The sequence below is a fragment of the Xenopus laevis genome, chromosome 2S (assembly GCF_017654675.1).
Source record: "Xenopus laevis strain J_2021 chromosome 2S, Xenopus_laevis_v10.1, whole genome shotgun sequence".
NCBI lineage: Eukaryota > Metazoa > Chordata > Amphibia > Anura > Pipidae > Xenopus > Xenopus laevis.
Window position 1 is genome coordinate 108,452,658 of NC_054374.1, and position 25,549 is coordinate 108,478,206.

General features: G+C 37.7%; 1 protein-coding gene across 1 annotated transcript in view; it reads right to left on the minus strand.

Moving 5' to 3' along the window:
• Positions 1 to 25,549, minus strand: part of myo16.S (myosin XVI S homeolog) — a 139,642-nt gene that overhangs the window by 90,681 nt on the left and 23,412 nt on the right. The window contains exons 4-11 of the mRNA XM_041584256.1: positions 19,720 to 19,863; positions 16,066 to 16,174; positions 15,305 to 15,429; positions 14,283 to 14,408; positions 12,935 to 13,010; positions 4,093 to 4,246; positions 2,616 to 2,763; positions 816 to 926 (exon numbers count right to left, since the gene is read on the minus strand). Coding sequence (XP_041440190.1) covers positions 816 to 926; positions 2,616 to 2,763; positions 4,093 to 4,246; positions 12,935 to 13,010; positions 14,283 to 14,408; positions 15,305 to 15,429; positions 16,066 to 16,174; positions 19,720 to 19,863 — 993 coding nt within the window. The remainder of the gene's footprint in view (positions 1 to 815; positions 927 to 2,615; positions 2,764 to 4,092; positions 4,247 to 12,934; positions 13,011 to 14,282; positions 14,409 to 15,304; positions 15,430 to 16,065; positions 16,175 to 19,719; positions 19,864 to 25,549) is intronic.

A 25,549-nucleotide genomic window follows, 5' to 3' on the forward strand; every position in this document is an offset into this window, starting at 1 on the left:
ATTTTTTATATCAAATCATGTACATGTGTAACTCAGGAGCATGCCTTTGATTACGTTGAGCAGTTGAATACCATGGTTCCCTTTGAGTTGTTAAACTCAGTCGGCATGAGGACCTCAAAAACTATAATCTGTGTAGGTCTTGTTTAACATGGTACAGGTACTTTTTGTGCCCATGCAAAGAGCACTTGAGCCTGTAGCTAGATTTAAAAAACCTGAGGCCCAGGCAGCCCTGTACTTAATGCCTACCTAAAGTTTACATTTTGAAGGATATGTTAATTGTAAAGTTTATCAAACAGGTGTATTTAGATATATGACTATGAAGATTTTCATTCATCCAGGTCATGGTATATCTAATACAAGTAATTAAAAAAAAATAAACAACTTGCTACTCAGCAAGTCCAGTTGTTTTTTTTTGAATGACTTTATTAGATATGTTTTTAGATATGTACACCCAGGCCTTACCTGCAGTTAGCACCCAATGCCCATCAATCTAGGAACGGACACTTCCTTAAGAACACCTAATAATAAAAGGTACTGCCACTCAAAAGCTAATTCCAAATGGGCACTAGCTCCTTTGATTTATTTGTCAAACAATTCCTATAATGTTTTGTGAGGCATGTCATTTTTATCAGGTAGGGACACCAGTATTGTGAAGTTTAAGCAGAAAGTCATTGTAATCAAACATACTGGCATATATTAAGACTGTAATAATGTCCTTTGATTTTATTTTTATAGAGGCAGGTGGAGTTACATCAAATTCCTTCATTAGGTAACCATGGAATTTATGTAGAACAAATATCTTCAAAAATACTTACATATATTTGATTATTGTTGAACCTCTTTTGAATTTCATACAACAGGCTGCTGTCTGTGAGCTCACTCAGTGTTGCCAAGTCGTCGTTTGGGGCCGGAGGCATTAATTTAATCTACAAACACATGAAAGAATGAAGAATATTTGTTTTATTGTAAGACACGTAACATTAGCCTTCTAATTATAAGCATAATTAAATAAATGTAATGTATGGCACGTATTATTAAACAATTGGGCATAACAGCCCAGTGAAATTCACTCTCATGTATTTACCTTCAACCCGCTTTGTTAAAGACATTCAGACAATGTATTAATTTTCATAGTTCTAATTCTCTGGCTAACCATGATGGCAGCATTTATATTCTGGATTAAGCCTCCTCCACTGAGACAGATTTTAGATAAAGTAAGAGTCTCTGGGAGGGCACCGGCTAAGTTTCTTGGATGTTACTCAGCCATGGAACTCCATACTTTGAGTATGACAAGTTTGCAGTGACATCTGGAGTGATGACACAAGAATCATCTAAATCATAGTGTACCACCTTCCTACATCATATTGGCTATTAGTGTGACAATTACTTTAAGAAAGTTTTTGGGCCTGGACAAACTAAATGTTAGGCATCAATATGATAATGCTGTTATGCAAAAATGTTGTAAATGCTGGAAATCATACATATGTGCATCTTTCCATGGTCTTCTGTGAAACCCTTCTGTGAAATAACTGAAATGAATGTAGTTAAATACTCTGTATTTAAACTTCTCTTTTCTCGGGCTTTGAGGTGAAACTTGAGGAACAAAAGTACTGAAAAGGGGTGTCTCTTGGAGAAAATCTAAATAACTGCTCATTGAATCATATAGATGGTCATCACTTTGTGAGCTTGGTTGTACACACCAACACCATCATACTCTAATTTATTGCTAAAACTGCAAAAAATGTACTTCTCTCTTCATTCCTAAATACTCTTAAAGAATAAAAGAGTTATTACATTTTCTGCTCTGTATCTTTTGCTTACTGGCTGTAAAGGCAGGGTAACCCAATAGTTACATGCTGCCAGCAAGATGGCAAAGAAAAACTAATTTAGGCATTGATATCTCCACATAAACTATGTGTAATGTAAATGGTATCTGCATATAAACTCCAATTTATAAGCTCCATTTTTTGCTATTTTTTGCTATTTTTTGCTATTTTAATATACCTACTGTATATAAAATAATTTCAGTAATTTCTACCACTACTGAGGTTACAGAAGGTTTTTTCACAACTCACCTGCATTTTTTCACAATATGAACTCTTTTCACAATATGACTCTTTTCATGTGGATATTAGAGAAACGACTGAATGGGTGCTGTCAGCATTTGATCACTTTATGACTTTGCTGATTTATATTAGTGTGAATGACATGAGGAAAAGTAAATAAAATAATGTGTTCATTTAAGGATACTGACACTGTATTAATTAGGGAGTATTTAGAATGGTTATTTCGAAAAAAAAATCTATGGATTTTTAAGTCAAAACCATTATTTTTTCTAGACAAATCTATAGCACATATTCTGCATTCCTACATTTCTGAATACTTCCCTCTCACTTTTTTCAGAAAACTGAAAACGAAATATGTGCAAGTGCTTATAGCCTATGTGGGGTTTATACATGTTTAGACCTTCTAGCAAACATATGGAAATTTGATTTATATATTCAATGAAAAATATTCTTAAAAGAATAAATGTATTCTCTTAATTTGTGTGAACCAAATATTTTCTTCTATAATTTGTTGGAGTCAATATTACATTTGCTGTGTTAAAGCCATACCTGTTCCAGTTTAGTGGTGCTACTGATTGTAATTCTTTCTGATGCCGTTTCTTGTGGAATCTTACTTGACGTCCTTCCAGAATCTTTGAACATTGTGTCTTTTTCCAGCAAGCTATCCTGTTTTGAAATTGGTAAAGACAAAGGGCACCTGTAAAAAAAAAATAATGTAATTAAAAGGAAACATCAAATAAACCTAATTATTAAAAAAAAAATTAGTCTCAGTAGGACATTCCTAATTAAAATTAGAATTCTGTTTTCTGGGGATTTTGATTAATTTGATTTAATATTTGCTTTAAGAAAATCACAGTACAAATATTTAGCTCAGTTCCAAAAGAGACCAAAGCAAACAATGATATCTGTGCAATTTAAAGCAAGAGACAAAAAACTATTCATGTAAAAAAAAAATCATATCTTGGACAAATAGCACAAGTTTTTTTTTTTTTTTACTATGTTGAGCTTCCTATAGGCAACTATCAGTTTCCTTATCAAAACTGATCAGATACTTATATCCTTTCTTAGCAACAGCTATACTAAGTAGCTACTCAAATGTTACTGAATAATTTAACATGTGTTACACTGCATGGGAAGATTTACTAGAATAGGGAGAAATATGTACTTTACCATTTATAGCCATCACAATTAAAGGGGGCATGAGTGACTGATAGCTCTGTGGGGAGTTACAGTTTTCCAAATTGGGTCACTACAAAATATACTATACACATCCTTGAATCTCTGTAAAACAAATTGGTATTGTTGAGCAGTGATTAAGCCCAAGATTGGGGCAAGTTAGCTGAACAAGTGGGGGCGGGATCCATTTGAGTAAAATCAATTTTGGGACCTGTTATTCAGAATGCTTGGGACCTGGATAACAGGTCAGATGCCCTTTTACCTACATTTATGTATAGTCCTATACATGTAGGGGCCCATTTACAAAGTGAATTTTCGAATTTAAAAACTTAGAATTTCGAAGTAATTTTTGGGTACTTCGACCATCGAATAGGCCAAAATTCGTTTTGAATTGAAAATACTTCACAAATTCGACCATTCGAAAATCGAAGTACTGTCTCTTTAAAAAACTTCGACACTTCGCCACCTTAAACCTGCCGAATTGCTGTTTAGCCTATGGGGGACCTCCTTTAACCTTTGTTTGGCAAAGTTTTGAGTAGTATTTTTTTGTAAAATCGTTCGAATCATTAGATTCGAACGATTTAATCGATCGATCGAATGATTTTTACTTTGATCAAAAACGGCCGTTTTCAATCGAAAAAAATACTTCGACTATCAAAGTATAAAATTCGATGGTCGAATTTCCAAGTTTTTTAACTTCAAAATTCGACCCTGAGTAAATGTGCCCTGTAGTGTCCTATTTATGGAAGACACTTTTGCATTTTAATTTAGTGGCATATTTCATATGTGAAATAAGAGTTATTTTCCTCATAAGTAAAAACAACACAACATAAAACAGAAGTCAACGTACAGTTTATTAGCAGCAAGAGGAATATCCTGTGCAATCTCCTCATATGGCTCTTCTTGGAATTCTGTGCATAAGGATGTTCCATTTTTTTTTCTTTCGTCAGCAAGATCTTCAGCTTTGAGCAGCATGTCTTGTATACCTTCTGTAACAGCAACATCTACAGAAGAATAACAAAGGGGTGTTGTCTTTAAATTACACGTAGAATGCAATTTCACAACATCTGTGACAAATCTATCCATACATAATAATATATCCTGAACATTGTTGGCCATAATGGAAAAGAAGAAAATATATATTTTGGACCAATGACACTTAGGGCAGATTTATAAAGGGTCGAATTACGAATGAAAAAAAACTTCAAAATTCGAATTAAAAAAGACCAACTAAAGTTTTTTTTTTCCGGGCGAATATGCCATTTTTGTTCATACGAATCTAAGTAACAGTGCAATCGATCCAATTGGATTTGAAGTTTTTCCCAAAAAAAACTTTGATTTTTCAAAGTACATCAATTGACTCCAAATAGTTTCTAGGAGGTCCCCCATAGGCTTAAACAGCAATTCGGCAGGTTTTAGATGGTGAATGGTCGACGTTGAATTTTTAAAGAGATAGTACATGATAAATTTCGATATTCAAATTTTCAAATTGGGATTATTCCCTAGACGAAGTACACACAAATGAGCTTTTTTAAATTTTTTTAAATTCAAATTTCACTTCAACCTTTGATAAATCTGCCCCTTAAAGTGATGCTTATGTTTTGGTATGTTTCAACATTCCTTCTAACCATGCAGACATAATTCTTTCACCACAAAACCCCACCAAAGTCCTGTGGTGCAGAGTCAGTATATTGTAAATACTTTTATATGCAAAGAACCTTTTTGAACATAAGTGAACATAAACAACTGAAAAAAATACATCAAGTGAGCTGTACTTTACATCTTTAAAATAACCTAAAGTAATGCCATTCAATTACAATATAGGGTTTATTATAAATGAAAAAATGGTGGTAAAAGTGAAGAGCCTAAAGGTCACCTATATATCACCAAACACATTGAAGTTAATGGGTATCAAACCATGCTTCAACTGTGCAACATTTTTTCCACCTCATGTGTGTGTTGGTGGCCCTAATAACCTGGAGTACACATTCAGCATGGCATATGCTTACATAAACATAATAGAGAGTGACAAGGACTTGAGATAACAATAAATAACACTGGCACACATATATATTTTTACCAGTTAGAACATGCTTCATGAGCTGTGATCCCAGGTTTTCTCAAGTCTAGAGCTTGTATTTTTGCTGTTATTGTAAATGCACACCACCTACAGAGTGGAATCTAAAGTAATCCTACAAATTGTTTAGTGGGTTAGATGTGATTTCCAGATTATTGATAAACCATCTAGAGATATTAAGAGGGGGGACTCTGTAGGCTGGAGGCTTTTTGGATCTATCAATTAAAAACCATGGATAATTATGGTTGCTTAAACAGAGAGTGGGAGATCTCGTGGTATTGCAATTAGTGCATTTTCTGGTTTTGTACATATGTCATATTATAATTGATTCAACTGAGTATAATTATTCATTAATTTCTGCATTAATAATATGAGTTAATGGTCTAATTTATTGTTTAATTTATTTTTTATTTGAATAAATTTATCATATGAAATGTCCATGAATTTATATATCGTTGTTTTTCAATTGCTAATGTGTATACTGGTATATGTAATTCTTGTAATTCTTGGGCCTCCTATTACTAATTTGATAGAATTGAGGGTGGCATTCTACATAGCGGATTCTCAGTACATTTTTGTATATACAATCTTTGTTATTTTCATTTTATTTTGGTTTTTTGTGACATATATTTGTACTGAGCTATGCATGGATTAGCATCAAGGGTTAATGTTTTTAATGGGTGGGTTTTTTCTCACTATATATTGGTGTTTAGCGGGGCAATATCCTATGTTTCTGAGGAAGTGGCGTGAAGCATGAAGCGCGTGGGGTGTGGGGTAAGTTACACTAATGCAGATGGTTGACTGGTTTTAAATGTATCTAAATAAATGAAGATTTTATGACCCTAAGCTGCCTGGTGCTCCGTGAAAATGTAAAAGTTGACATATAAGTTTGCGAGTTTCCGGAGGCGTTGTCACGTGCTAGCACAGGGAGTAGGTGAGTGCTTTCCCCTATGTGTTCATGTGTGCACTCCATTGTGTTTCTATAGTCTCAAGATTGTATTTTTGCTATTATTGTACAGATGTGCCTAGATGCACATCACCTACGGAGTGGAAATATCTAAAATAATGCTACAAATTTTTAGTGGGTAAGATGTGATTTCAGGTTTTAACATAGTCAGTAAAAATTAGTTTGTCCACCTGTAGAAGAATGATACTTAAATGGTTTTAGTGACTTATTTGATAACAGGTAAAATAAAGTGAAACTATTTAATAACAGATATTCCATTTGTCACAATTACAGTTGCCTCTTAATAAATTTGAGAGATTTACTTTTGTAAAACAATTTATTGATAGTTCAAATAAATTATTTATTAAAATGTTAACTGCCAGTGGGTTGATGGTCAAAAACTTGACCCAGTTTTTACTTTTTACTCAAAAAAAGGGAAATTTATATTTCTCTGCACCTCAGTTTTTTTAATTACCATCATAGAGTTCCATTTCATCCCTGTAAGGAAATCTGTTTTACCTGGGATTGGGGGTGCTGTAAATCGGCCGCGGGGACGCCCGCCTCGTGGTTCCACCATCTTGCCTCCTTAGGACGCGCGCGCCCGCGTCTCGTTTCCTTTATTGACGCGGACGCGCGCGCGTCGATCCTGACGCGTGTGTGCGCCGATTTTGGCGCGAAAACCTTGGCGTCCAAACAGGGTATAAATAGGCCACTTCCACTCCCAGCAAGCTGCCCGTGATAGAACTTGTTTCTGGTGCTCTGTTCTGAAGCCTTGTGCTATTTTGTCTGTTTTGAATCTGATTATCCGTGTTTGACCCAGCCTGTACCTTGACCATCCCGAATTCTGTATCCTGACCAGTGCCTGATATCCGACTACTCTTCTGCTTGTACCCTTCCTGCTTGATACCCGGTTTTGACCTTTTTGCCTGCCTGACGACCCTTGCTTTCTGCCTGCCACGACCCAGCCTGTCTGACGATCCTTCTGCCTTATCCTTGTCTGTTACTGTGATCCTCGGTCCCAAAGACTCTAGCTACCAGCCGTGCCCCATTGCCTGCCAGAACACTTGCTTGAACCTCTCGTAAGACCAGGTGGCACCCGATTAGGCTGAGGGCTCCTCCCGAAGCTCAAAGGTGGTCACACCACTGGTGAAGCTTAGCTCAGACCCAGGATTCGAGCACTTGTTCTGGTGTTGGGTGCCGGCCGTGACATTATCACGGGCCATGGAGGACGACGATCACACCGAAGCTGCTGCCGCTGCTCCACTTCCATCTTCTTCCGAGCTGTTGCTAACTACTCTGCTGCAACGCATGGAGGAGCAGGAGCAAAAGCAGAACTATTTGCTCCAGGGGTTTCATAACCTAACACGCCAGCTGGAACCCTCGCAGCAGCCAGCCAGTTCTGTTCCTACTCCTTCTGTGGGTTCCCTGTCCGATAGGGGTGCTGTATTCAGACCTCAGGAACCCAAGATTGCATTTCCTGCCAAGTTTGGTGGGGACAGAACCCAGTTTTTTGTTTTTCGAGAGGCCTGTAAGCTGTACCTCAGCTTTTTCCCCCACTCATTTCCCTCTGACGAGGAAAAGGTCAGGTTCGTAATGACCCTATTAGTGGGTGACCCCCAAGTCTGGGCACTTAGATTGCCAGCCACTGACCCTGCCCGTTTCTCTTTAGATATTTTCTTCCGCTCTATGGCCATTATTTACGATGACCCGGATCGCGCCTCTTCGGCCGATTCCGCTATTCGCAAACTACGCCAGGGTAAACGGGAGGTGGAGATTTACTGCACAGAGTTTCGTAGGTGGGCGGTGGAGACTGGCTGGAACGATGCAGCTCTAAGGAGCCAGTTCCGCATCGGTCTAGCCAAATCTGTCAAAGACAGCCTGGTCAATTACCCCCTATCTACCAGTCTGGATGACCTAATGTCTCTGGTTATCCAGGTAGATAGGAGACAGAGGGAAAATCGGGAGGAACAGGGTACTTCTTCTTTGTATAAGCATAATTTTAGTGCTAAGTTGTCAAACCCCTCTGTGTCTCAACCTCAGGAGGAGCCTATGCAGCTGGGCATTTTTCACCTTACTCCTGAGGAAAAGGCACGGAGGCGGTCTCTTGGGTTGTGTTTGTATTGTGGGGAGAAGGGTCACTTCCTCAATCAGTGTTCCAAGAGGCCGGGAAACGCCCTAGCCTAAATGGAGAAGGGGAGCTCCATTTGGGTGCAGGCGTTTCCTCTCCCCAATCTGCCTCCAAGGTCCTATTATCTGTTAAATTAACCTGGCCTACGGGCACTGTTAAATTGTCAGCCTTCATTGATTCTGGGGCGGAGGGTAATTTCTTGGACGCAGCATTCGCTGCTAAAAATAAAATTCCTTTGGTTGCCCTCAATCCTCCTTTGAGAATTTTGGCTGTCGATAAAAGACCCTTGGGATCAGGGGTGGTTTCCCAAAAGACCACAAATCTTTCTATGTGTGCTAATAATCTACACTGTGAGGAGATAGCTCTATACCTCATTGAGGGAGCTTCCTCTCCTCTTATTCTTGGTTTACCATGGCTCCAGAGGCATAACCCTCTGATAGACTGGGTTTCTAAGGGGGTGACTCAATGGGGTACAGGATGTAGTGGGGTTTGTTTTCCCTCTGTAGTAGCCACTACTTCTCTTGAGGGGTTACCCACAGCATATTCTGTTTTTTCTGATGTTTTCTCTAAAAAAGCAGCTGAGACCTTACCTCCGCATCGGCAGTATGACTGCCCTATTGATTTAGTTCCTGGGTCAATTCCTCCACGTGGTAGAACCTACCCTCTTTCATTGCCCGAAGCTCAGGCAATGAAAGAGTATATACAAGAAAATCTTGACAGGGGCTTCATTAGGCCCTCTTGTTCCCCTGCGGGGGCAGGGTTCTTTTTTGTGGGTAAGAAAGACGGAGGTTTACGCCCCTGTATTGATTATAGGGGGCTTAATAAAATCACTGTAAAAAATCGCTACCCCTTACCATTAATCTCCGAACTATTTGACCAGGTCAACGATGCTAAGATCTACTCCAAGCTTGATTTGAGGGGTGCCTATAACCTCATTCGGATCAGGGAGGGGGATGAGTGGAAAACGGCTTTTAATACTAGGGATGGCCACTACGAGTACCTTGTTATGCCGTTTGGTCTATGTAACGCCCCAGCAGTGTTTCAGGAGTTTGTCAATGACATCTTTCGGGACCTGCTGGGGATATACATGGTGGTCTACCTAGATGACATCCTCATCTTCTCTGCCAATCTGTCTGATCATCGTCTTCATGTTTGTGAGGTATTGCGTAGGCTTAGAGCTAATAACCTGTATGCCAAATTGGAGAAGTGTACTTTTGAGGTTGCTTCCGTACAGTTCTTGGGATTTAATATTTCTTCCAAGGGTCTCGAAATGGATCCAGACAAGGTAAGGGCTGTCCTGGAGTGGACCCAACCTTATTCTTTACGTGCAACCCAAAGGTTCCTAGGTTTTGCCAACTATTATAGGCAATTCATTAAAGATTTTTCACTTATTGTGGCTCCTATCACAAATCTTACTAAGAAAGGTGCTGACCCCAGTATGTGGCCTCCGGAAGCTATCCAAGCTTTCGAGTTCCTCAAAAGGGAGTTTAGTTCTGCCCCAATCCTCCGCCATCCTGATACAACACTACCTTTTATAGTCGAGGTAGATGCTTCTGAGGTGGGAGCAGGGGCAATTCTCTCTCAAAGGCACCCGATAACTAATAAGTTACACCCCTGTGCATTTTTCTCTAGAAAATTTCTTCCTGCAGAGGCAAATTATGACATAGGGAATAGAGAACTGTTAGCTGTCAAGTGGGCCTTTGAAGAATGGCGGCATCTACTAGAAGGGGCTAAACACCAGGTTACGGTCTACACTGACCATAAAAATCTGTTGTATATTGAGTCAGCAAAGCGTCTAAATCCCAGACAGGCAAGGTGGGCTTTATTCTTTTCTAGATTTAACTTTACCTTGACGTTTAGGCCTGGTACAAAGAACGTCAAGGCAGATGCTCTTTCCAGAAGCTTTGACTCAATATATTCTGAAACTGATGACTGTTGTACAATTATTCCGGGTGAAGTCATTGTGGCTACTTTGGAATCTGACCTCTCTTCTTTGTTATCCCCTGTTCAGGACAGACGCTCCCTCTAACACTCCTGTTGGGAGATTTTTTGTTCCTGAAGACCTTAGAGAACAGGTTCTAAGAGAGGTTCATGATTCCAAGATGGCAGGACATCCTGGTGTAAGTAAAACTATTTCATTACTTACTCGAAGTGCTTGGTGGCCGACCTGTAAACAAGATGTTAAATCTTTTGTGGATTCTTGTCCTATCTGCCAACGCTCCAAGACTTCTAGAAATTTGTCCCAAGGGTTACTGATTCCCCTCCCTATTCCTGAAAGACCATGGACCCATCTTTCTATGGATTTTATTGTGGAGTTGCCTGTGTCCCAGGGGAAGACAGTAATTTGGGTGGTGGTGGATAGATTCAGTAAGATGGGTCATTTTATTGCTCTTCCTCACCTCCCATCTGCCAAAACTTTGTCCGAACTTTTTATTCAACATATATTTAAGTTGCATGGTTTTCCCAGTAATATTGTTTCAGACAGAGGTGTTCAATTTATCTCTAAGTTCTGGCGGGCATTTTGCTCGTTAGTGGGGATCGATCTTTCTTTTTCAACCGCCTATCACCCACAAACCAATGGGCAAACCGAAAGAGTGAACCAGTCTTTAGAGCAATTTTTAAGATGTTTTGTGTCCGAAAATCAATCTTCCTGGGCAGAACTATTACCCTGGGCAGAATTTGCCTACAATAACGCTACCCACTCCTCCACTGGGGAGTCTCCGTTTTTTATTGTTAATGGGTTACACCCAAAAGCCTTTTCCTTCTCTAATTCTGGTTCTTCTGTCCCTTCCGCTAATTCCTCTGTCGAACAATTTTCCATGATTTGGTCCCAGGTACATGATTCTTTGTCTACTGCTACTTCTGCTCAGAAAAGGGCTGCTGATAAAAGTCGTAGAGAAGCACCCCAGTATAAAGTGGGAGACTTGGTGTGGCTCTCTACCAAAAACATCAAGTTAAAGGTTCCTTCCCTTAAACTGGGTCCCCGTTTCATTGGTCCTTACCCCATCACTACTGTTATCAACCCTTCGTCTGTTCGCCTTAAGTTGCCTGTTAATTTCAAGATTTCTGATTCTTTTCATGTTTCTTTGCTTAAACCTGCCGCTAATACTCGCCTTACTTCTGTTCCCCCTCCAGTGCAAGTTGACGGTCAGCCTGAATTTGAGATCCAGGAGTTCCTTGATTCCCGAATGGTACGTAACAAACTCCAGTACCTCACTAGGTGGAAGGGATTCGGTCCTGAGGAGAACTCCTGGGTCTCAGTTGATGACATCAAGGCTGATCGTCTTAGGAAGCAGTTCCATTTAAAGTTTCCTGGGAAGCCTGGGGGTCCGGTGTCCCCCCCTAGAGAGGGGGGTAATGTAAGGAAATCTGTTTTACCTGGGATTGGGGGTGCTGTAAATCGGCCGCGGGGACGCCCGCCACGCCGGCCGCGGGGACGCCCGCCTCGTGGTTCCACCATCTTGCCTCCTTAGGACGCGCGCGCCCGCGTCTCGTTTCCTTTATTGACGCGGACGCGCGCGCGTCAATCCTGACGCGTGTGTGCGCCGATTTTGGCGCGAAAACCTTGGCGTCCAAACAGGGTATAAATAGGCCACTTCCACTCCCAGCAAGCTGCCCGTGATAGAACTTGTTTCTGGTGCTCTGTTCTGAAGCCTTGTGCTATTTTGTCTGTTTTGAATCTGATTATCCGTGTTTGACCCAGCCTGTACCTTGACCATCCCGAATTCTGTATCCTGACCAGTGCCTGATATCCGACTACTCTTCTGCTTGTACCCTTCCTGCTTGATACCCGGTTTTGACCTTTTTGCCTGCCTGACGACCCTTGCTTTCTGCCTGCCACGACCCAGCCTGTCTGACGATCCTTCTGCCTTATCCTTGTCTGTTACCGTGATCCTCGGTCCCAAAGACTCTAGCTACCAGCCGTGCCCCATTGCCTGCCAGAACACTTGCTTGAACCTCTCGTAAGACCAAGTGGCACCCGATTAGGCTGAGGGCTCCTCCCGAAGCTCAAAGGTGGTCACACCACTGGTGAAGCTTAGCTCAGACCCAGGATTCGAGCACTTGTTCTGGTGTTGGGTGCCGGCCGTGACAGTCCCTCTGCTTGAGTCTCTGACTTTATGGCATTTGTTCTAAATAAACATATTATACAACAGTAACTCTGTTCATGTTAGAGCTGCACACTGCCAAGGCTGTGTTTCTTTTCTCTATAGACTCCCACTACTGTCAATGGAAGCTTTTTTTTCTATGAAGAACAGTTGTAGAATAGCAAAAAGGAGCTTCTCTAACAAGGTAGAACAATGTATATGGTACAGCAGAGCTTAAAAAAAATCTTAACTGCAATGCATTCTATTGGTGTTTTGCAAATGTATCTACTGTTTCACTAATTATTCAGTAAAGCAAAACTTAATGTGACCTACCTGAGATTGGCTATAATTATAAATTAAACATAAAAAAAATGGCAATACAGAAAGTAGCTTTTCCGATTTGTTTTTCTAAAAGCAGACTTAAATGCAATGTTCCATTAAAAACAGCAAACAAACCTGATGGCTTATCTTCATTGCAATTTAGCATGTTAGGATTTGCTCGATGAGCCAGAAGGATTTTTACAAGGCTTGTCTGTGAAAAACAAATTAAGAAATATGTGTAAATCATAGTATGTGAGATAAGGGAAATCACAGGTTAGTTAATTATCTTCTTAAAATAGGATTGATTTAAACCATAAATTAATTGCAAAATCTTAAACAGGACAAACCATCCCTCTCTTTGAAAAATATTATTCTCACTGAAAAACAGGTGCTGTGTGTATTAAGAATATAAAGTGTGAAGAGGAATCTATTGTTAAAGAAAAGGTGCGCAGATGTAGAATACAGGGTAGACTTCCAAGCGCCACCACAGCCCAGTGTAAAGCAGTGGTATCATCAAAGACACCATGTTGGAAAATGTTTGCTTGGTGGTTGGATGGTTGCTTTGTCCTTTAAATTTATTGTGATTAAATATAGCCTCAAGGACTCTGCTGTGGGAAAACATCAGTAATGAGTACACAGGGCACGTAGGAGTAAGAAAAGGTTGACTTGTAGGGGATAGAATTTGGGGTGACATAATGCCATTGGGACAATGGAGACTATATCATATCAACAGTAGGAAACAAATGATTTATATATAACATTTGCTCCTTTTAAGAGATTCCAGTGAAAAAAAAATAAACTTTGTGGGAAGTCTTTGTGGGGCTATTTCTTTTCAGTGTTTTTAAGGGACTTTGTGGTCCAGCATTTTGTCAGTAACCCTTTTTTGCCTAACTGAGTCACAAATACATATATAAATCCCTTCTTTAAGTTATCTTGCTATCGTTCCAAGAATACAGTAAATACTTTAAGGGAGTTTTGTTCACTAAACAACTGGATTTCTCCCAAAGAATTCTAGTTGCATTAACTCAGTGATCCGATACACTTAACAGAGTAGTCCATAGAGAGCCTTGTCTTTTGGTCATGGAGGCTGGAGGTGGCATGAATGTTAACAGAACTGCACTCTATAGGAGAATCATACCACCCTAGCCCAGCATGACAAATAGGGGCATATTTATTAACATTGATTTTGACCACAGTAACCAATCGCCAATTAGGTTTGAACAGTCACCTACCAGTTAGAAAACAAAATGCAATATACCCAAAAGCTGGAGGGAGTGGCTTTAGAGGAGGTTTAACATTGTAGGAGTTCTTGGTATGGATGCTGACAAGATTCTATGTTTGATAGGATGCATCAGTAACAATTTAATTAACTGAAAACAATGACATTATAAATAGTCTGTTCCAGCCAGTTGCCTTTATAAATATTATGAATTTCACACAATAATATTCGTTCTGTCATTACTTGGGAATTAAATCATCTTACCTGTCCATATTTTGCAGCCAAATGAAGTGGAGTCCAGTAATGGTCATCAGCAGAATCAGGATCAGCACCATTTTCTAGCAACTGGCATGCAACCTCTTTGTAGCCACAAGCACATGCTATATGGAGCTTTATACAAAGCAAATAAGAATAAAGTATGTATTTTATAACAGTGTGAATAAGGGAAAAGAAATAATGCAGGAGATTGTGCACCGTTGAAATATATAAATGGTGATAGTGCTAAGGAACCAAATTATTAACTGGACAGTGATAAGGACTTTTTAACTTGAAAAACCTCCTGAATAATATAAAGTTACATAGTTAAACTGGTTTAAAAAAGTTCAATCCCCAGTGTATAAATAGTTCTAGTACCCAAAACTACGCTGCACACTTTAGGGGAGGCTTTACCCTGGATGTGTAGAAAAGTAAAAACCATGCTTTCATCCATTGAATTAATGACTTTTTTCATGCAAGACAGTGCTTTATTTGCTTTAGTTGCCACTGAATGATGCTGTAACACCAAAAAACATCGGAAAATAATGTACTGTTTCTCTGCACTGGTAAAACTGGTGTGTGTTTGTTTTAAAAACACTACAAGCTGCTGTGTAGCCAATGGGGACAGCCATACAAAGCACAGGTTACATAGCAGAAACCATAGGCACTATGTAGAATCCAACTGTATTCTATTACAGAGATTATCTGTTATCTGCTAAATAACCTATGCCTTTTCTCATTTTTCAGCTTGAATGGCTGCCCTCCTGGCTACACAATAGGCTATTGCTATTCTAAAGCAAACACATAACTTTTACCAATACATAGCAACAGTACATTATATTTTAATTACTTTAAAATGCTTTTATATTTTGTGTGACTGTTCCTTAAAGGAGGCCCCAACACAATACATTTTAGAGTATAGCCTTGCATTTATCAACATATAACTTTCAACATTAACTTTAGTTTGTAACTGCAAATTGTTTCTGTGACACTAACTAGGTTAAATAAAATATTGATATAGTATTACTTACAAGAGTTACACCTTCATCATTCTTCTCACTGACACTTCCACCTGTAGCTAATAATTGCTTAATATCTGATAACATGACCATTGCTTTCTGCATCCTCATCTGACGTAGCGATGAAAGATCAATACCTACATAAAACAAAAGTTCCTTTAATAATGGTATGTCAAACTGTTTGCAATTATATAGGATATATAAGATTATCCTGTGTATACAGAATATTCTCTCTCTGTAAATTTTCAATCATTGATATTAATATTAAATGCCATATTGTTGTACTTGACTGAGACATACTAAAGAGTCAACAGCCATTGCACATCTACAGTATGCCCAGTGACATTCTCTAAGACAGGGATCCAGAAGTAAAAGGAGTTGAGGAGCAACACTAGCATGAAAAATGTTCCTGGGGTGCCAAATAAGGACTGTGATTGGTCATTTAGTAGCCCCTATGTGGATTGTCAACCGACATTGAGGCTCTGCTTGGCAGTACAATTGTTTTTTATGCAACTAAAACTTGCCTCCAAGCCGGGAATTCAAAAATAAGCACCTGCTTTGAGGCCACTGGGATCAACATCCAAGGGGTTGGTGAGCAACCTGTTGCTCATGAGTTACTGGTTGGGGATCACTGCTCTAAGAGTATTGACTAGATTGACTGTGCACTCAGAGTTCCATATATTTGCTTTTTTTTGTTATTTTTCCAGAAATAACCAATAAACATGACTGAAATAAGTGAAAAAGTGTTTAGTATATAATTTGGAAATACACACCATTTTCTTCCAAATAAGCCAAGAGTATACTTCTGGATTCTGTTCCATCAATAGCATAGTCAAGAGCAATGTTGCCATTAACATCCTGTAGTAATACGTTAGCCCCAGACTAAAAAGAAGGAAGAAAATGCTAGGTTAGTAGGTTTCTACTGATTACTTTTTCATTGTGTAACATATAAAAAAGGGAATGATGCTACCTGGTTCAATGAATGTTTACCAGCATGGAGGACAGAACCCCACCTGCTGTAAGATGATTTGAGGGGGGTCTGTGTTGTTTGGGAGTTCTGCATGTTTGTCATAATATACAAGAATATAGGGGAATATTTATCATGTAAATCAAAGGCTAAACTCTCCCTTTTACTCACTGATGAATAAACCTCTTACCCATTACCCACATACAAGTGAAAAGAGAACACCTTTAGATAAATATCCCTCTAATCAAGAAGGCAAAGAGAAATACTGGCCATACAAAATTCAAAGAATTAAACAGAACTAAAAGTCATTATCACATTTTTTGGTACAATGCAAGTGCAATTCTCCTTGGCCGTGATGATCGTCAAGGTCTTAGAAAGACGTCATATTTTTTTGGTGGTTCATTTTAATATTTGTAGTGATGGGCAAATCTGTGCTGAAAAACTCAATTTACAGAAAAATTAGCGAAGCGGTGAAAAATGTGTGAAACACATTGAAGTCAATGGGCGTCACTATAATTATGACTCGTGACAATTTTATGCATTTAACTATTCTGACATGCAACAATCCTTTATCTGGCGAATTTTCGCCACAGTTTAGCAAATTTTTTTACTGGTGCCAAAACGCAGAAATTCCCTGTGAATTCATGCCTGGCTAATTCATTATCCCATTGCTTTGCTGTAAAATAAATGTTTTCAACTACATGCTTTAACACTGCCAATTTGATATTATCTATTAATGAAGCTACAGAAACCATCATGACCATAGGGCAAGTAATTACTGATATCAGATATAAATGTAAACAGAAAATGCTGTAGAATAAGAGAATAGAAACCAATACCACTCATATAAACACTCTCCACAGAGGCATAACATTGATAAAGCTATCTCTTGTATCATAATACTCTCAGCTTTTTCAGCAATGACCTTTTTATTTACCCTCTCATACTGCAGGAGTGCCTCTTTCAAATATCTCAGTTAGAATTATTTTAAAGTGGACCTGTCACCCAGACACAAAAATCTGTATAATAAAAGTCCTTTTCAAATTAAACATGAAATCAAATTTCTATTTTTTATTAAAGAATTCATAGCTGTTGTAATCTCATTTAAAAATCTCAGCTGTCAATCAAATATTGTCTGCCCCTCCTCTATGCCTAGGCATAGAAGCGGGGCAGACAATTCCTTTCACTTTCCATTCAGCACTTCCTAGATGTCACTGCTTTCCACACATTCCCCCATTCTCTTCACCATTTCATTGTGTAGCCAGTGCATGGGGATTGACATCGGGTCCCCCATCCTGGTGCACAAACAAGATTCTGAGATGATGCAAGGTTTGCCTTAATAACAGTGTCCACAAAATGGCTCCTGCCTGCTTGCTATAATTATGAATTCCCAGACTGAAGGAAACAAGATTCAAATAATTTATATAGTGTAATTAAAGTTAATTTTGCTTGACTAATGTGCAAATAGGATTTTTAATAATTTTTTGGGTGACGGGTTCCCTTTAAGTAGACAATTTACAGGTCTTGTTTTTAAATTACAATGTAGTATTCTTTTACAAAGATTAATTAACGGAAGCATAATAATGGGATCTGGGCAAGGAAAAAAAATTATTGCACCTTTGATCTCCTTGTTTCAGTGATGTAAGCATTTCCCATGTGTATGACTAAAGATCAGCAAACTGCCAGGTTTGGAACTGGCACTATTTGAAGTTGGGTTTTGTAACCCAACTTAACCTTATATAACAGAGTATACCATATCTGTATGCAGTGCTTTCTATGGCTGCCAGTGCTACAGAAGGAATGCTCATAGGTGGGATGAGGGAAAGCCCTGGCACAACCCTTTCTTATGTGTTATTTAAGAGGTGCATTAAGCAGCTCCATGGCCAAATGGTGCTATGGAACTCTATACTCAGGGGATTATTTACTAAAACTTGACTTTTTCCTCACTTTATTGAAAAAAAAATTGATCAAAGGCCCAAACCCCATTAATTTACAAATAATTAAAAAAAAAATAGATGTCAAAAAATGTTGCAATAAAATTTAGTGTCAATTCGAATCATGCAACTTTTTCAAGTTGTAGCCCAAAAAATTGAATTATTTGGATTATTAAACAAAAACCAATGTTAAAAGTCCAAAACTTTCGAGAACCATGATGGCAAAAAACATGTTCAAAAGGTTAAATGGACCATCTGCCAGTGACTTTTACATGATTTCAACAGGTTTTAGCTGGAGCACCTTCGACTCAAATTGTTAGCAGCTTCGGGTTTAATAAATCTTTAAAAATTCAAGTTCGACTAGAAAAAACTCAATGTCTGGTCAATGCAGATATTAAATACAAGGCTCCATTGAGCACTGCGCACTTTGCAGCTTGCACCTAAGGCTGATTAAATCCTTATGAAATAAAGTGAGCTAATTTCTATAGTAAACAACATACAAATGTCCCCAGCACAGGATTTCTTATATGATGTAATGTTTTATTTGAACTAAGAAGATGTACATCAAGACTAGAAAGTTTGATTAAACTTTACAATATATTTGCTTTCCCTAAGAATATATATTTAAATTTTTTTTGATTTTAGAATATTTTATGTCTATGATTATTAAAGCTATTTAGCAAGAACAATAGAACACAGAAAATCATAATTATGTTTCACTAAAATGTTCATATTTTTCATATCATGTTACTATTTCCCAAAAGACAAACTTCCTAGGAGAAGCCTCTTATTTGGAAATAGGAGCCCTATATTGCTAGACACGGTCACATACTTATTTCGATATTTTATATTGTAATTACAATACAGATCACTCAGGCAGAAAAAGACATTAGGCATTTCATTTAAAGGAATACTATACCCCCCAAACAATGTAGGTCTCTATAAAAAGATATCGCATAAAACAGCTCATATGTAAAACCCTGCTTCATGCATATAAACCATTTTGATAATAATATATTTTTCTAGTAGTATGTGCCATTGGTTAATCATAAATAGAAAATTTCCATTTTAAAAAATAAGGGCCGCTCCCCTATGATTCACTGTGCACACAAACATGCCAAACAAACTATACTGTTAGGTCACATGAGCCCATTAACAGACAAAGATCTGTCTTTTGCTTCCACACTTCTTCCTGTTACAGTTACAGTTGTAGTATTTCTGGTCAGGTGATCTAGGAGGCAGCACACAGACCATCACAAAATGGTGGTTCAAGACAAGAGATGTTAAAGGGCAATATTTACTTAAATATATATTCCAGTTTGGTAAGATTCTTTAACATGCCACTTTATATGATATCTGTTGCTTAAGTATTCATTTTGGGGGTATAGTTTTCCTTTAATTAAAGATAATGTTTGAGATAATGTCTCTACACTTTTCATTGTAATACACGTCTTGCCATTTTACTTATTAAAAGCAATGATTGTTTAAACAAAACATTCATGTTTCCACAGAAGGTGTTTACTTACTAGAAGAAGCAGGAGAACAATATCAGGATTATCACATGCACAAGCAACATGCATTGGGGTCCAATGCTCCTCATCTTGGTGATTAACATGAACTCCTCTGTCAATTAAAATTTCTGCAGCAAAAGCATTATCGTATCGTGCACACTGGAAGACAATAAAGAGATACACTCTCAAAGGCATGAAACATTAGATTTGCATAGCCAATTTCAAGGGTTAGTCTTTCCCCCGCAGTGCAGAAATCTAAGGATTCTTTTATAACCATGACCAGTGATTTGAAATTCAGATTCTGATATATTATTAATAAATTATTGTGGGAGTTCATTGCAAAAGAACATAAGTAAAGCAATTAATAGAGTGTTTTAGCAATAGCAGAATGCTCTCGTATATAGATGATGTTGTTCATTGATGCATTTCTTCGTTTTTCACATCTTAGATTGGTAAGCAGAGTAAACATTAAACCAAAAACAGTAACCCGAAAATATTTTGAAGCCATGGATAATAGATGGTACAAGAGGGGGGTTGTGGGTGCACTCCTAAGGCCATATAAAAATATATATAAATACAATAATCCCCTGTCTAAAAAAGAAAAACAGGGTTTTTTGTTACAAAGTTATGATCATAAAATTGGTAAGCCGCCATACCACGTCAAGGTAAACCCCATACGGCGGTCCCTAACCTGTTTACCTTTGATCAAAATTTAAAACCTTGGTTTCAATCTGGACTAGATCCTCCCCCACCACCTGCATATGCGTCTTTTGTAGGGGAGACTGCCCAGACCAACGCCCATTTGAAAAAAAAAAAAAAAATGTGATTGTGAAGAGACTATAATGAAGGAAAAGTAAAGTTGTATATATAAGTGCACACTTGTGTGTGTATGTGTGTGAGTATAAGTATAAGTACAGGTGTGAGTATAGATTTAGAGGGAGATGAAAAAGGAAAAGCTAAATGTGGAGTGTAATAGGTGTAATGTGTGTGGGTCTGTGCAAGTGTTACCTAGTGATAAGTGCAGCAAATATAATGGGTGTCTCACAGGCGTTGGTAATAAAAAGGCCAAAGCCTCCCCAGCTGCTAGCATTTGTGGCTTTTGAGGGAGAGAAATTGCCCAAACCAAGGATTAATAAAAAACAACAAGGACATAGGGCCACCGTTAATTTAAAGGGGTGGGTATGAGGGTGCACTAACCACATGAAGCTTAGCCACAGCTTCCGGCTACATTTCAGGTACAAGAGGGGGGTTGTGCGTGCACTCCTAAGGCCATATAAAAATATATATAAATACAATAATCCCCTGTCTAAATAAGAAAAACAGGGTTTTTTGTTACAAAGTTATGATCATAAAATTGGTAAGCCACCATACCACGTCAAGGTAAACCCCATACAGCGGTCCCTAACCTGTTTACCTGTATGGGGTTTACCTTGACGTGGTATGGCGGCTTACCAATTTTATGATCATAACTTTGTAACAAAAAACCCTGTTTTTCTTTTTTTAGACAGGGGATTATTGTATTTATATATATTTTTATATGGCCTTAGGAGTGCACCCACAACCCCCCTCTTGTACCTGAAATGTAGCCGGAAGCTGTGGCTAAGCTTCATGTGGTTAGTGCACCCTCATACCCACCCCTTTAAATTAACGGTGGCCCTATGTCCTTGTTGTTTTTTATTAATCCTTGGTTTGGGCAATTTCTCTCCCTCAAAAGCCACAAATGCTAGCGGTTGGGGAGGCTTTGGCCTTTTTATTACCAACGCCTGTGAGACACCCATTATATTTGCTGCACTTATCACTAGGTAACACTTGCACAGACCCACACACATTACACCTATTACACTCCACATTTAGCTTTTCCTTTTTCATCTCCCTCTAAATCTATACTCACACCTGTACTTATACTTATACTCACACACATACACACACAAGTGTGCACTTATATATACAACTTTACTTTTCCTTCATTATAGTCTCTTCACAATCACATTTTTTTTTTTTTTTTTAAATGGGCGTTGATCTGGGCAGTCTCCCCTACAAAAGCCGCATATGCAGGTGGCGGGGGAGGATCTAGTCCAGATTGAAACCAAGGTTTTAAATTTTGATCACAGGTAAACAGGTTAGGGACCGCCGTATGGGGTTTACCTTGACGTGGTATGGCGGCTTACCAATTTTATGATCATAACTTTGTAACAAAAAACCCTGTTTTTCTTTTTTTAGACAGGGGATTATTGTATTTATATATATTTTTATATGGCCTTAGGAGTGCACCCACAACCCCCCTCTTGTACATGGATAATAGATGGCACCAACTTTAGAGTATAGAAAATATGCAGCTAAAATATTTTTATAACATAAAAAGCATTACAGGTAGGTTTCACAAGTTCCACATTATTACAGGAACAAATACATGAGGTCAGGTAATTCTGTTTTCATTGCAAATTCATGTAAACATGCAAATTCATTTTACCTAAAAACCTTTTCTTCAGCACTCTGTAGTTGATAAAATGATGTAAACCAAGTATGTGTATGAAGAAGAAGTGTATCTGCTTTGTTATGTATTTGTTATTTGTTACAAGGTTATTTTATTATTTTTACTAGGATATACAACAATGGCAAATAAGCCAAAAAAAGACAAAACAAACATTTAAATGTATTTATTTGAACACTGCGAACCAAATTTTTGGGGTTTTTAAAAGTTTTTATGAAATATTTACAAAGTAAAGGCTCCTTTTTATATATATATATATCAAAACAAAGAGAAGAGGAAACGTCATTCGGGTCATACTGGACAAACAGTTTGAACAGAAGAAAGTGAAGACAAGCCAAAGAATTTGCTGCAGTTGTATGAGTGTAAGCATAGAGATTGTATTGATTTTATTTTGACATTTGTCATAAAGTTGGGTACCATAGGTTGTAATGAGTGTTGTGACAGTTGGGTGAAGATGAAGCACTATCCATGGATGATAGACAAGGTGTGAGAAAAGATAAATATCTGTGTTTGAACAATGTAATGGAAGAATGCTAGGATGAAACTGAAGTGAAGAAAGTGTGACTGAGAGCCGACTTACCTTCACTGACACTGGCCAGATGTAACATTAAAAATACCCTGCTTGTCATGTAACAGTTGTAGTTCAGTGTTTTGGGGATAATGGAGTGTGACTATTTGGCACACAATAAATCAGTATTTGAGAAATAGGTTCTGTGTATTGTTACTGTACCTTTGGACAAAGAGAAGCACAGAAGCAGCTTGAAAGTACTTAAAAATGCATTTTCATGTATTCTTGTTGTGTTAGCCATCTTGATTCCTTATTATTATTATTATTATTGTACATGAACAGCAACAGAAGAAATGCTTTTGATCTTCTTAGATATGCTAGGTTCCATTGAGCCCAACAGTTGTGGCCATTTGCAGGAAAATGGCCTATAATACACTGGGAGGCCTACATATTAAACATTTGAATTTGTGAATTTTAGAATTAATTTATTTTTTTGATTAAACTCAAAATTTTTCTGCTAACTTATTAAATTACATTCTAAAAAAACAGATTGGATAAAACTGTGGAAAAAAAACTTGAATGCACCAAATTTGTGTTTTATTCATCATTTTCAATGGGTCTACAAACTCTCAAAATAATTCTTAAAAGTAATTAAAAAAACTTGAATTGTAAAAGATTGTTTCAATTATGCCATAGGTTTTTCTGATTTTTTTTGCTAGTAATTATCAAAAAATATTTTTAGACGTTTTAGTATTTTTTAGCACATCAGTCTGCATTTTATTCCATTTGTACTTTTTATATTTGAATCTTTTTAATAACTTTCATGGCATTCGTGAATTTAGAGAAATAGAGTTTAATTGTTGTTTCAAAAACCTCTAAAGCCACTAAAATCTGACCTTCAAAAAAGAAGTCTCTTTGTGTTCACACACTATAAATAACTGTACACAGTGTTTACCTCCAAAAATTCAGCATATTTGATTGGAGTGTAGCACACTGGAATGGTCAGAACAATTGGCTCATTACCAAAGCAGCAATTGCTTTGCTGTTTTCAGTTATCCCAGTTATATATTATTTACAAGACACTTTCTTAGACCAGCACTGTGATAATGTCAGTACTGCTGCAGGGCAAGTACATCAAACACTTACATGTGATTATTAAGGAGCAATAAACTCTAACAATAAATATTGCTAGAAATGCCATATTTCATATACTTATGAGATATTGCACCAGCCTAAAAGTTCGGCATCTCTATGGTAGTAATGATCAGGGGCTTCAAAGCTGTGAACATCTTCAATTTTGTTAGCTGTGTCACAGACATGAACATGCTCAGTATGCTCTGTGTATTAAATTATAATTATTAAATGCTGATGCTAATTGCGCTGGTACTAGAGCTGTCATGTAATGTGAATCTGAATTAATTACTAATCAGCCTTATAATGTAACATTTATATTCTATATATACAGTATACTGTGAATTGGTTTCTAAGCTCAATAAGTGACAGCAGCACAGAGCAGCTGCAGTAAATCATCAGAAAAACAGATAGGTGCTAGTGGGGGCAATTTCTGAGGCACCGATCATCCTTGATAAAGAGCCGTGTTTGTGCTGAGCTGGTATAGAAGCCCAAAACACAACGTATAGTATTTCTCCTCCCCTACTTCTTTAGTTAAAATTTAGTTCCTTTAAAATATTATTGTCCCATAAGATTGTTGTAGCCAAGTGGATTTTTCACTTCATGTTTTAGGTAGCAAGTTTAGGTAGGTTTATGAGATATCAAATTGCCTGGTTGGGATCAAAATAATTTAATTTAACTTGGGTGATTTATCCTTTTTCCAGCTCCAATGCCTGCAGGGCAATCATAGCTGTAGCAGTGCATCATCCCATTTTGCATCTGCGATGTGAATCTTGACTTGCTGTTCACACAAATATAAAGGATTGGCTGACATCTCACAACTCTTCAGCTTATGCTTGGAGCAAGTAAGATTGTTTGCGGTTTTCAAAAATGTAAACATTTTTGTTTTCAGGCTGTTGTTGCTTAGTAGCAGCATTCCTAATCTCAGTAAAAAAGAAATGCACAGATTATATGATAAATGTGAGGATGTGAATGTAATCACTTTATTGGTAGATCGGGGTAAATATCTTGATAATGCTGGATGGGGCAAGAGGTGACAGTGTCACAGGAGCGCCTTAGAAAATAAATTCAAACAAATCCATATACTTTAGTTGACCATTACAGGCACTGGTCCACTCATTTTGCAGTCACAATAAAAGGTCAGACAGGAGGTGGGCCAACTTGCGGTCATATATACTTTCCACTATAGTTTTTGACCATATTCATTTAACCAAAATGTGCATTCAAAGTCTATTCAGTACAACCGACAGCCAATTTAGAAAACAGCCAAACTGGTTGGCATTATCTTCCAATGTACATCCTGCTTTAATAATTATCTAACCTATTTTCCAGGGCATTTTTTGAACTGATGCAAATAAACAACACAAATATATATATATATATATAAAAGGGTAAAGACCAAGTGATCTCTGTATACTTCCTGAGTAAATATCTTATGGTTGTCTATTTACACATGTAAAAGTAATGTGGAACTCACATGGTACACAGAGAAAAATAAACCTGCCCCCATCAAATGCCACCCTTTCACCACCCCTTTTATTCTTCCCTCTCCTTTTCTTTCCTACCCACCCTTTTTACCCAAAGTAATGTTACTTCATCAAAATTGTATGCATAACTGAAACTGTATTTCCTTGATTTTACTTTTGTTCTGCCCATTTGAGTTAACTATTATAACCTCAATAAGACTTACTATGAATACAAAAAAACATCATTAA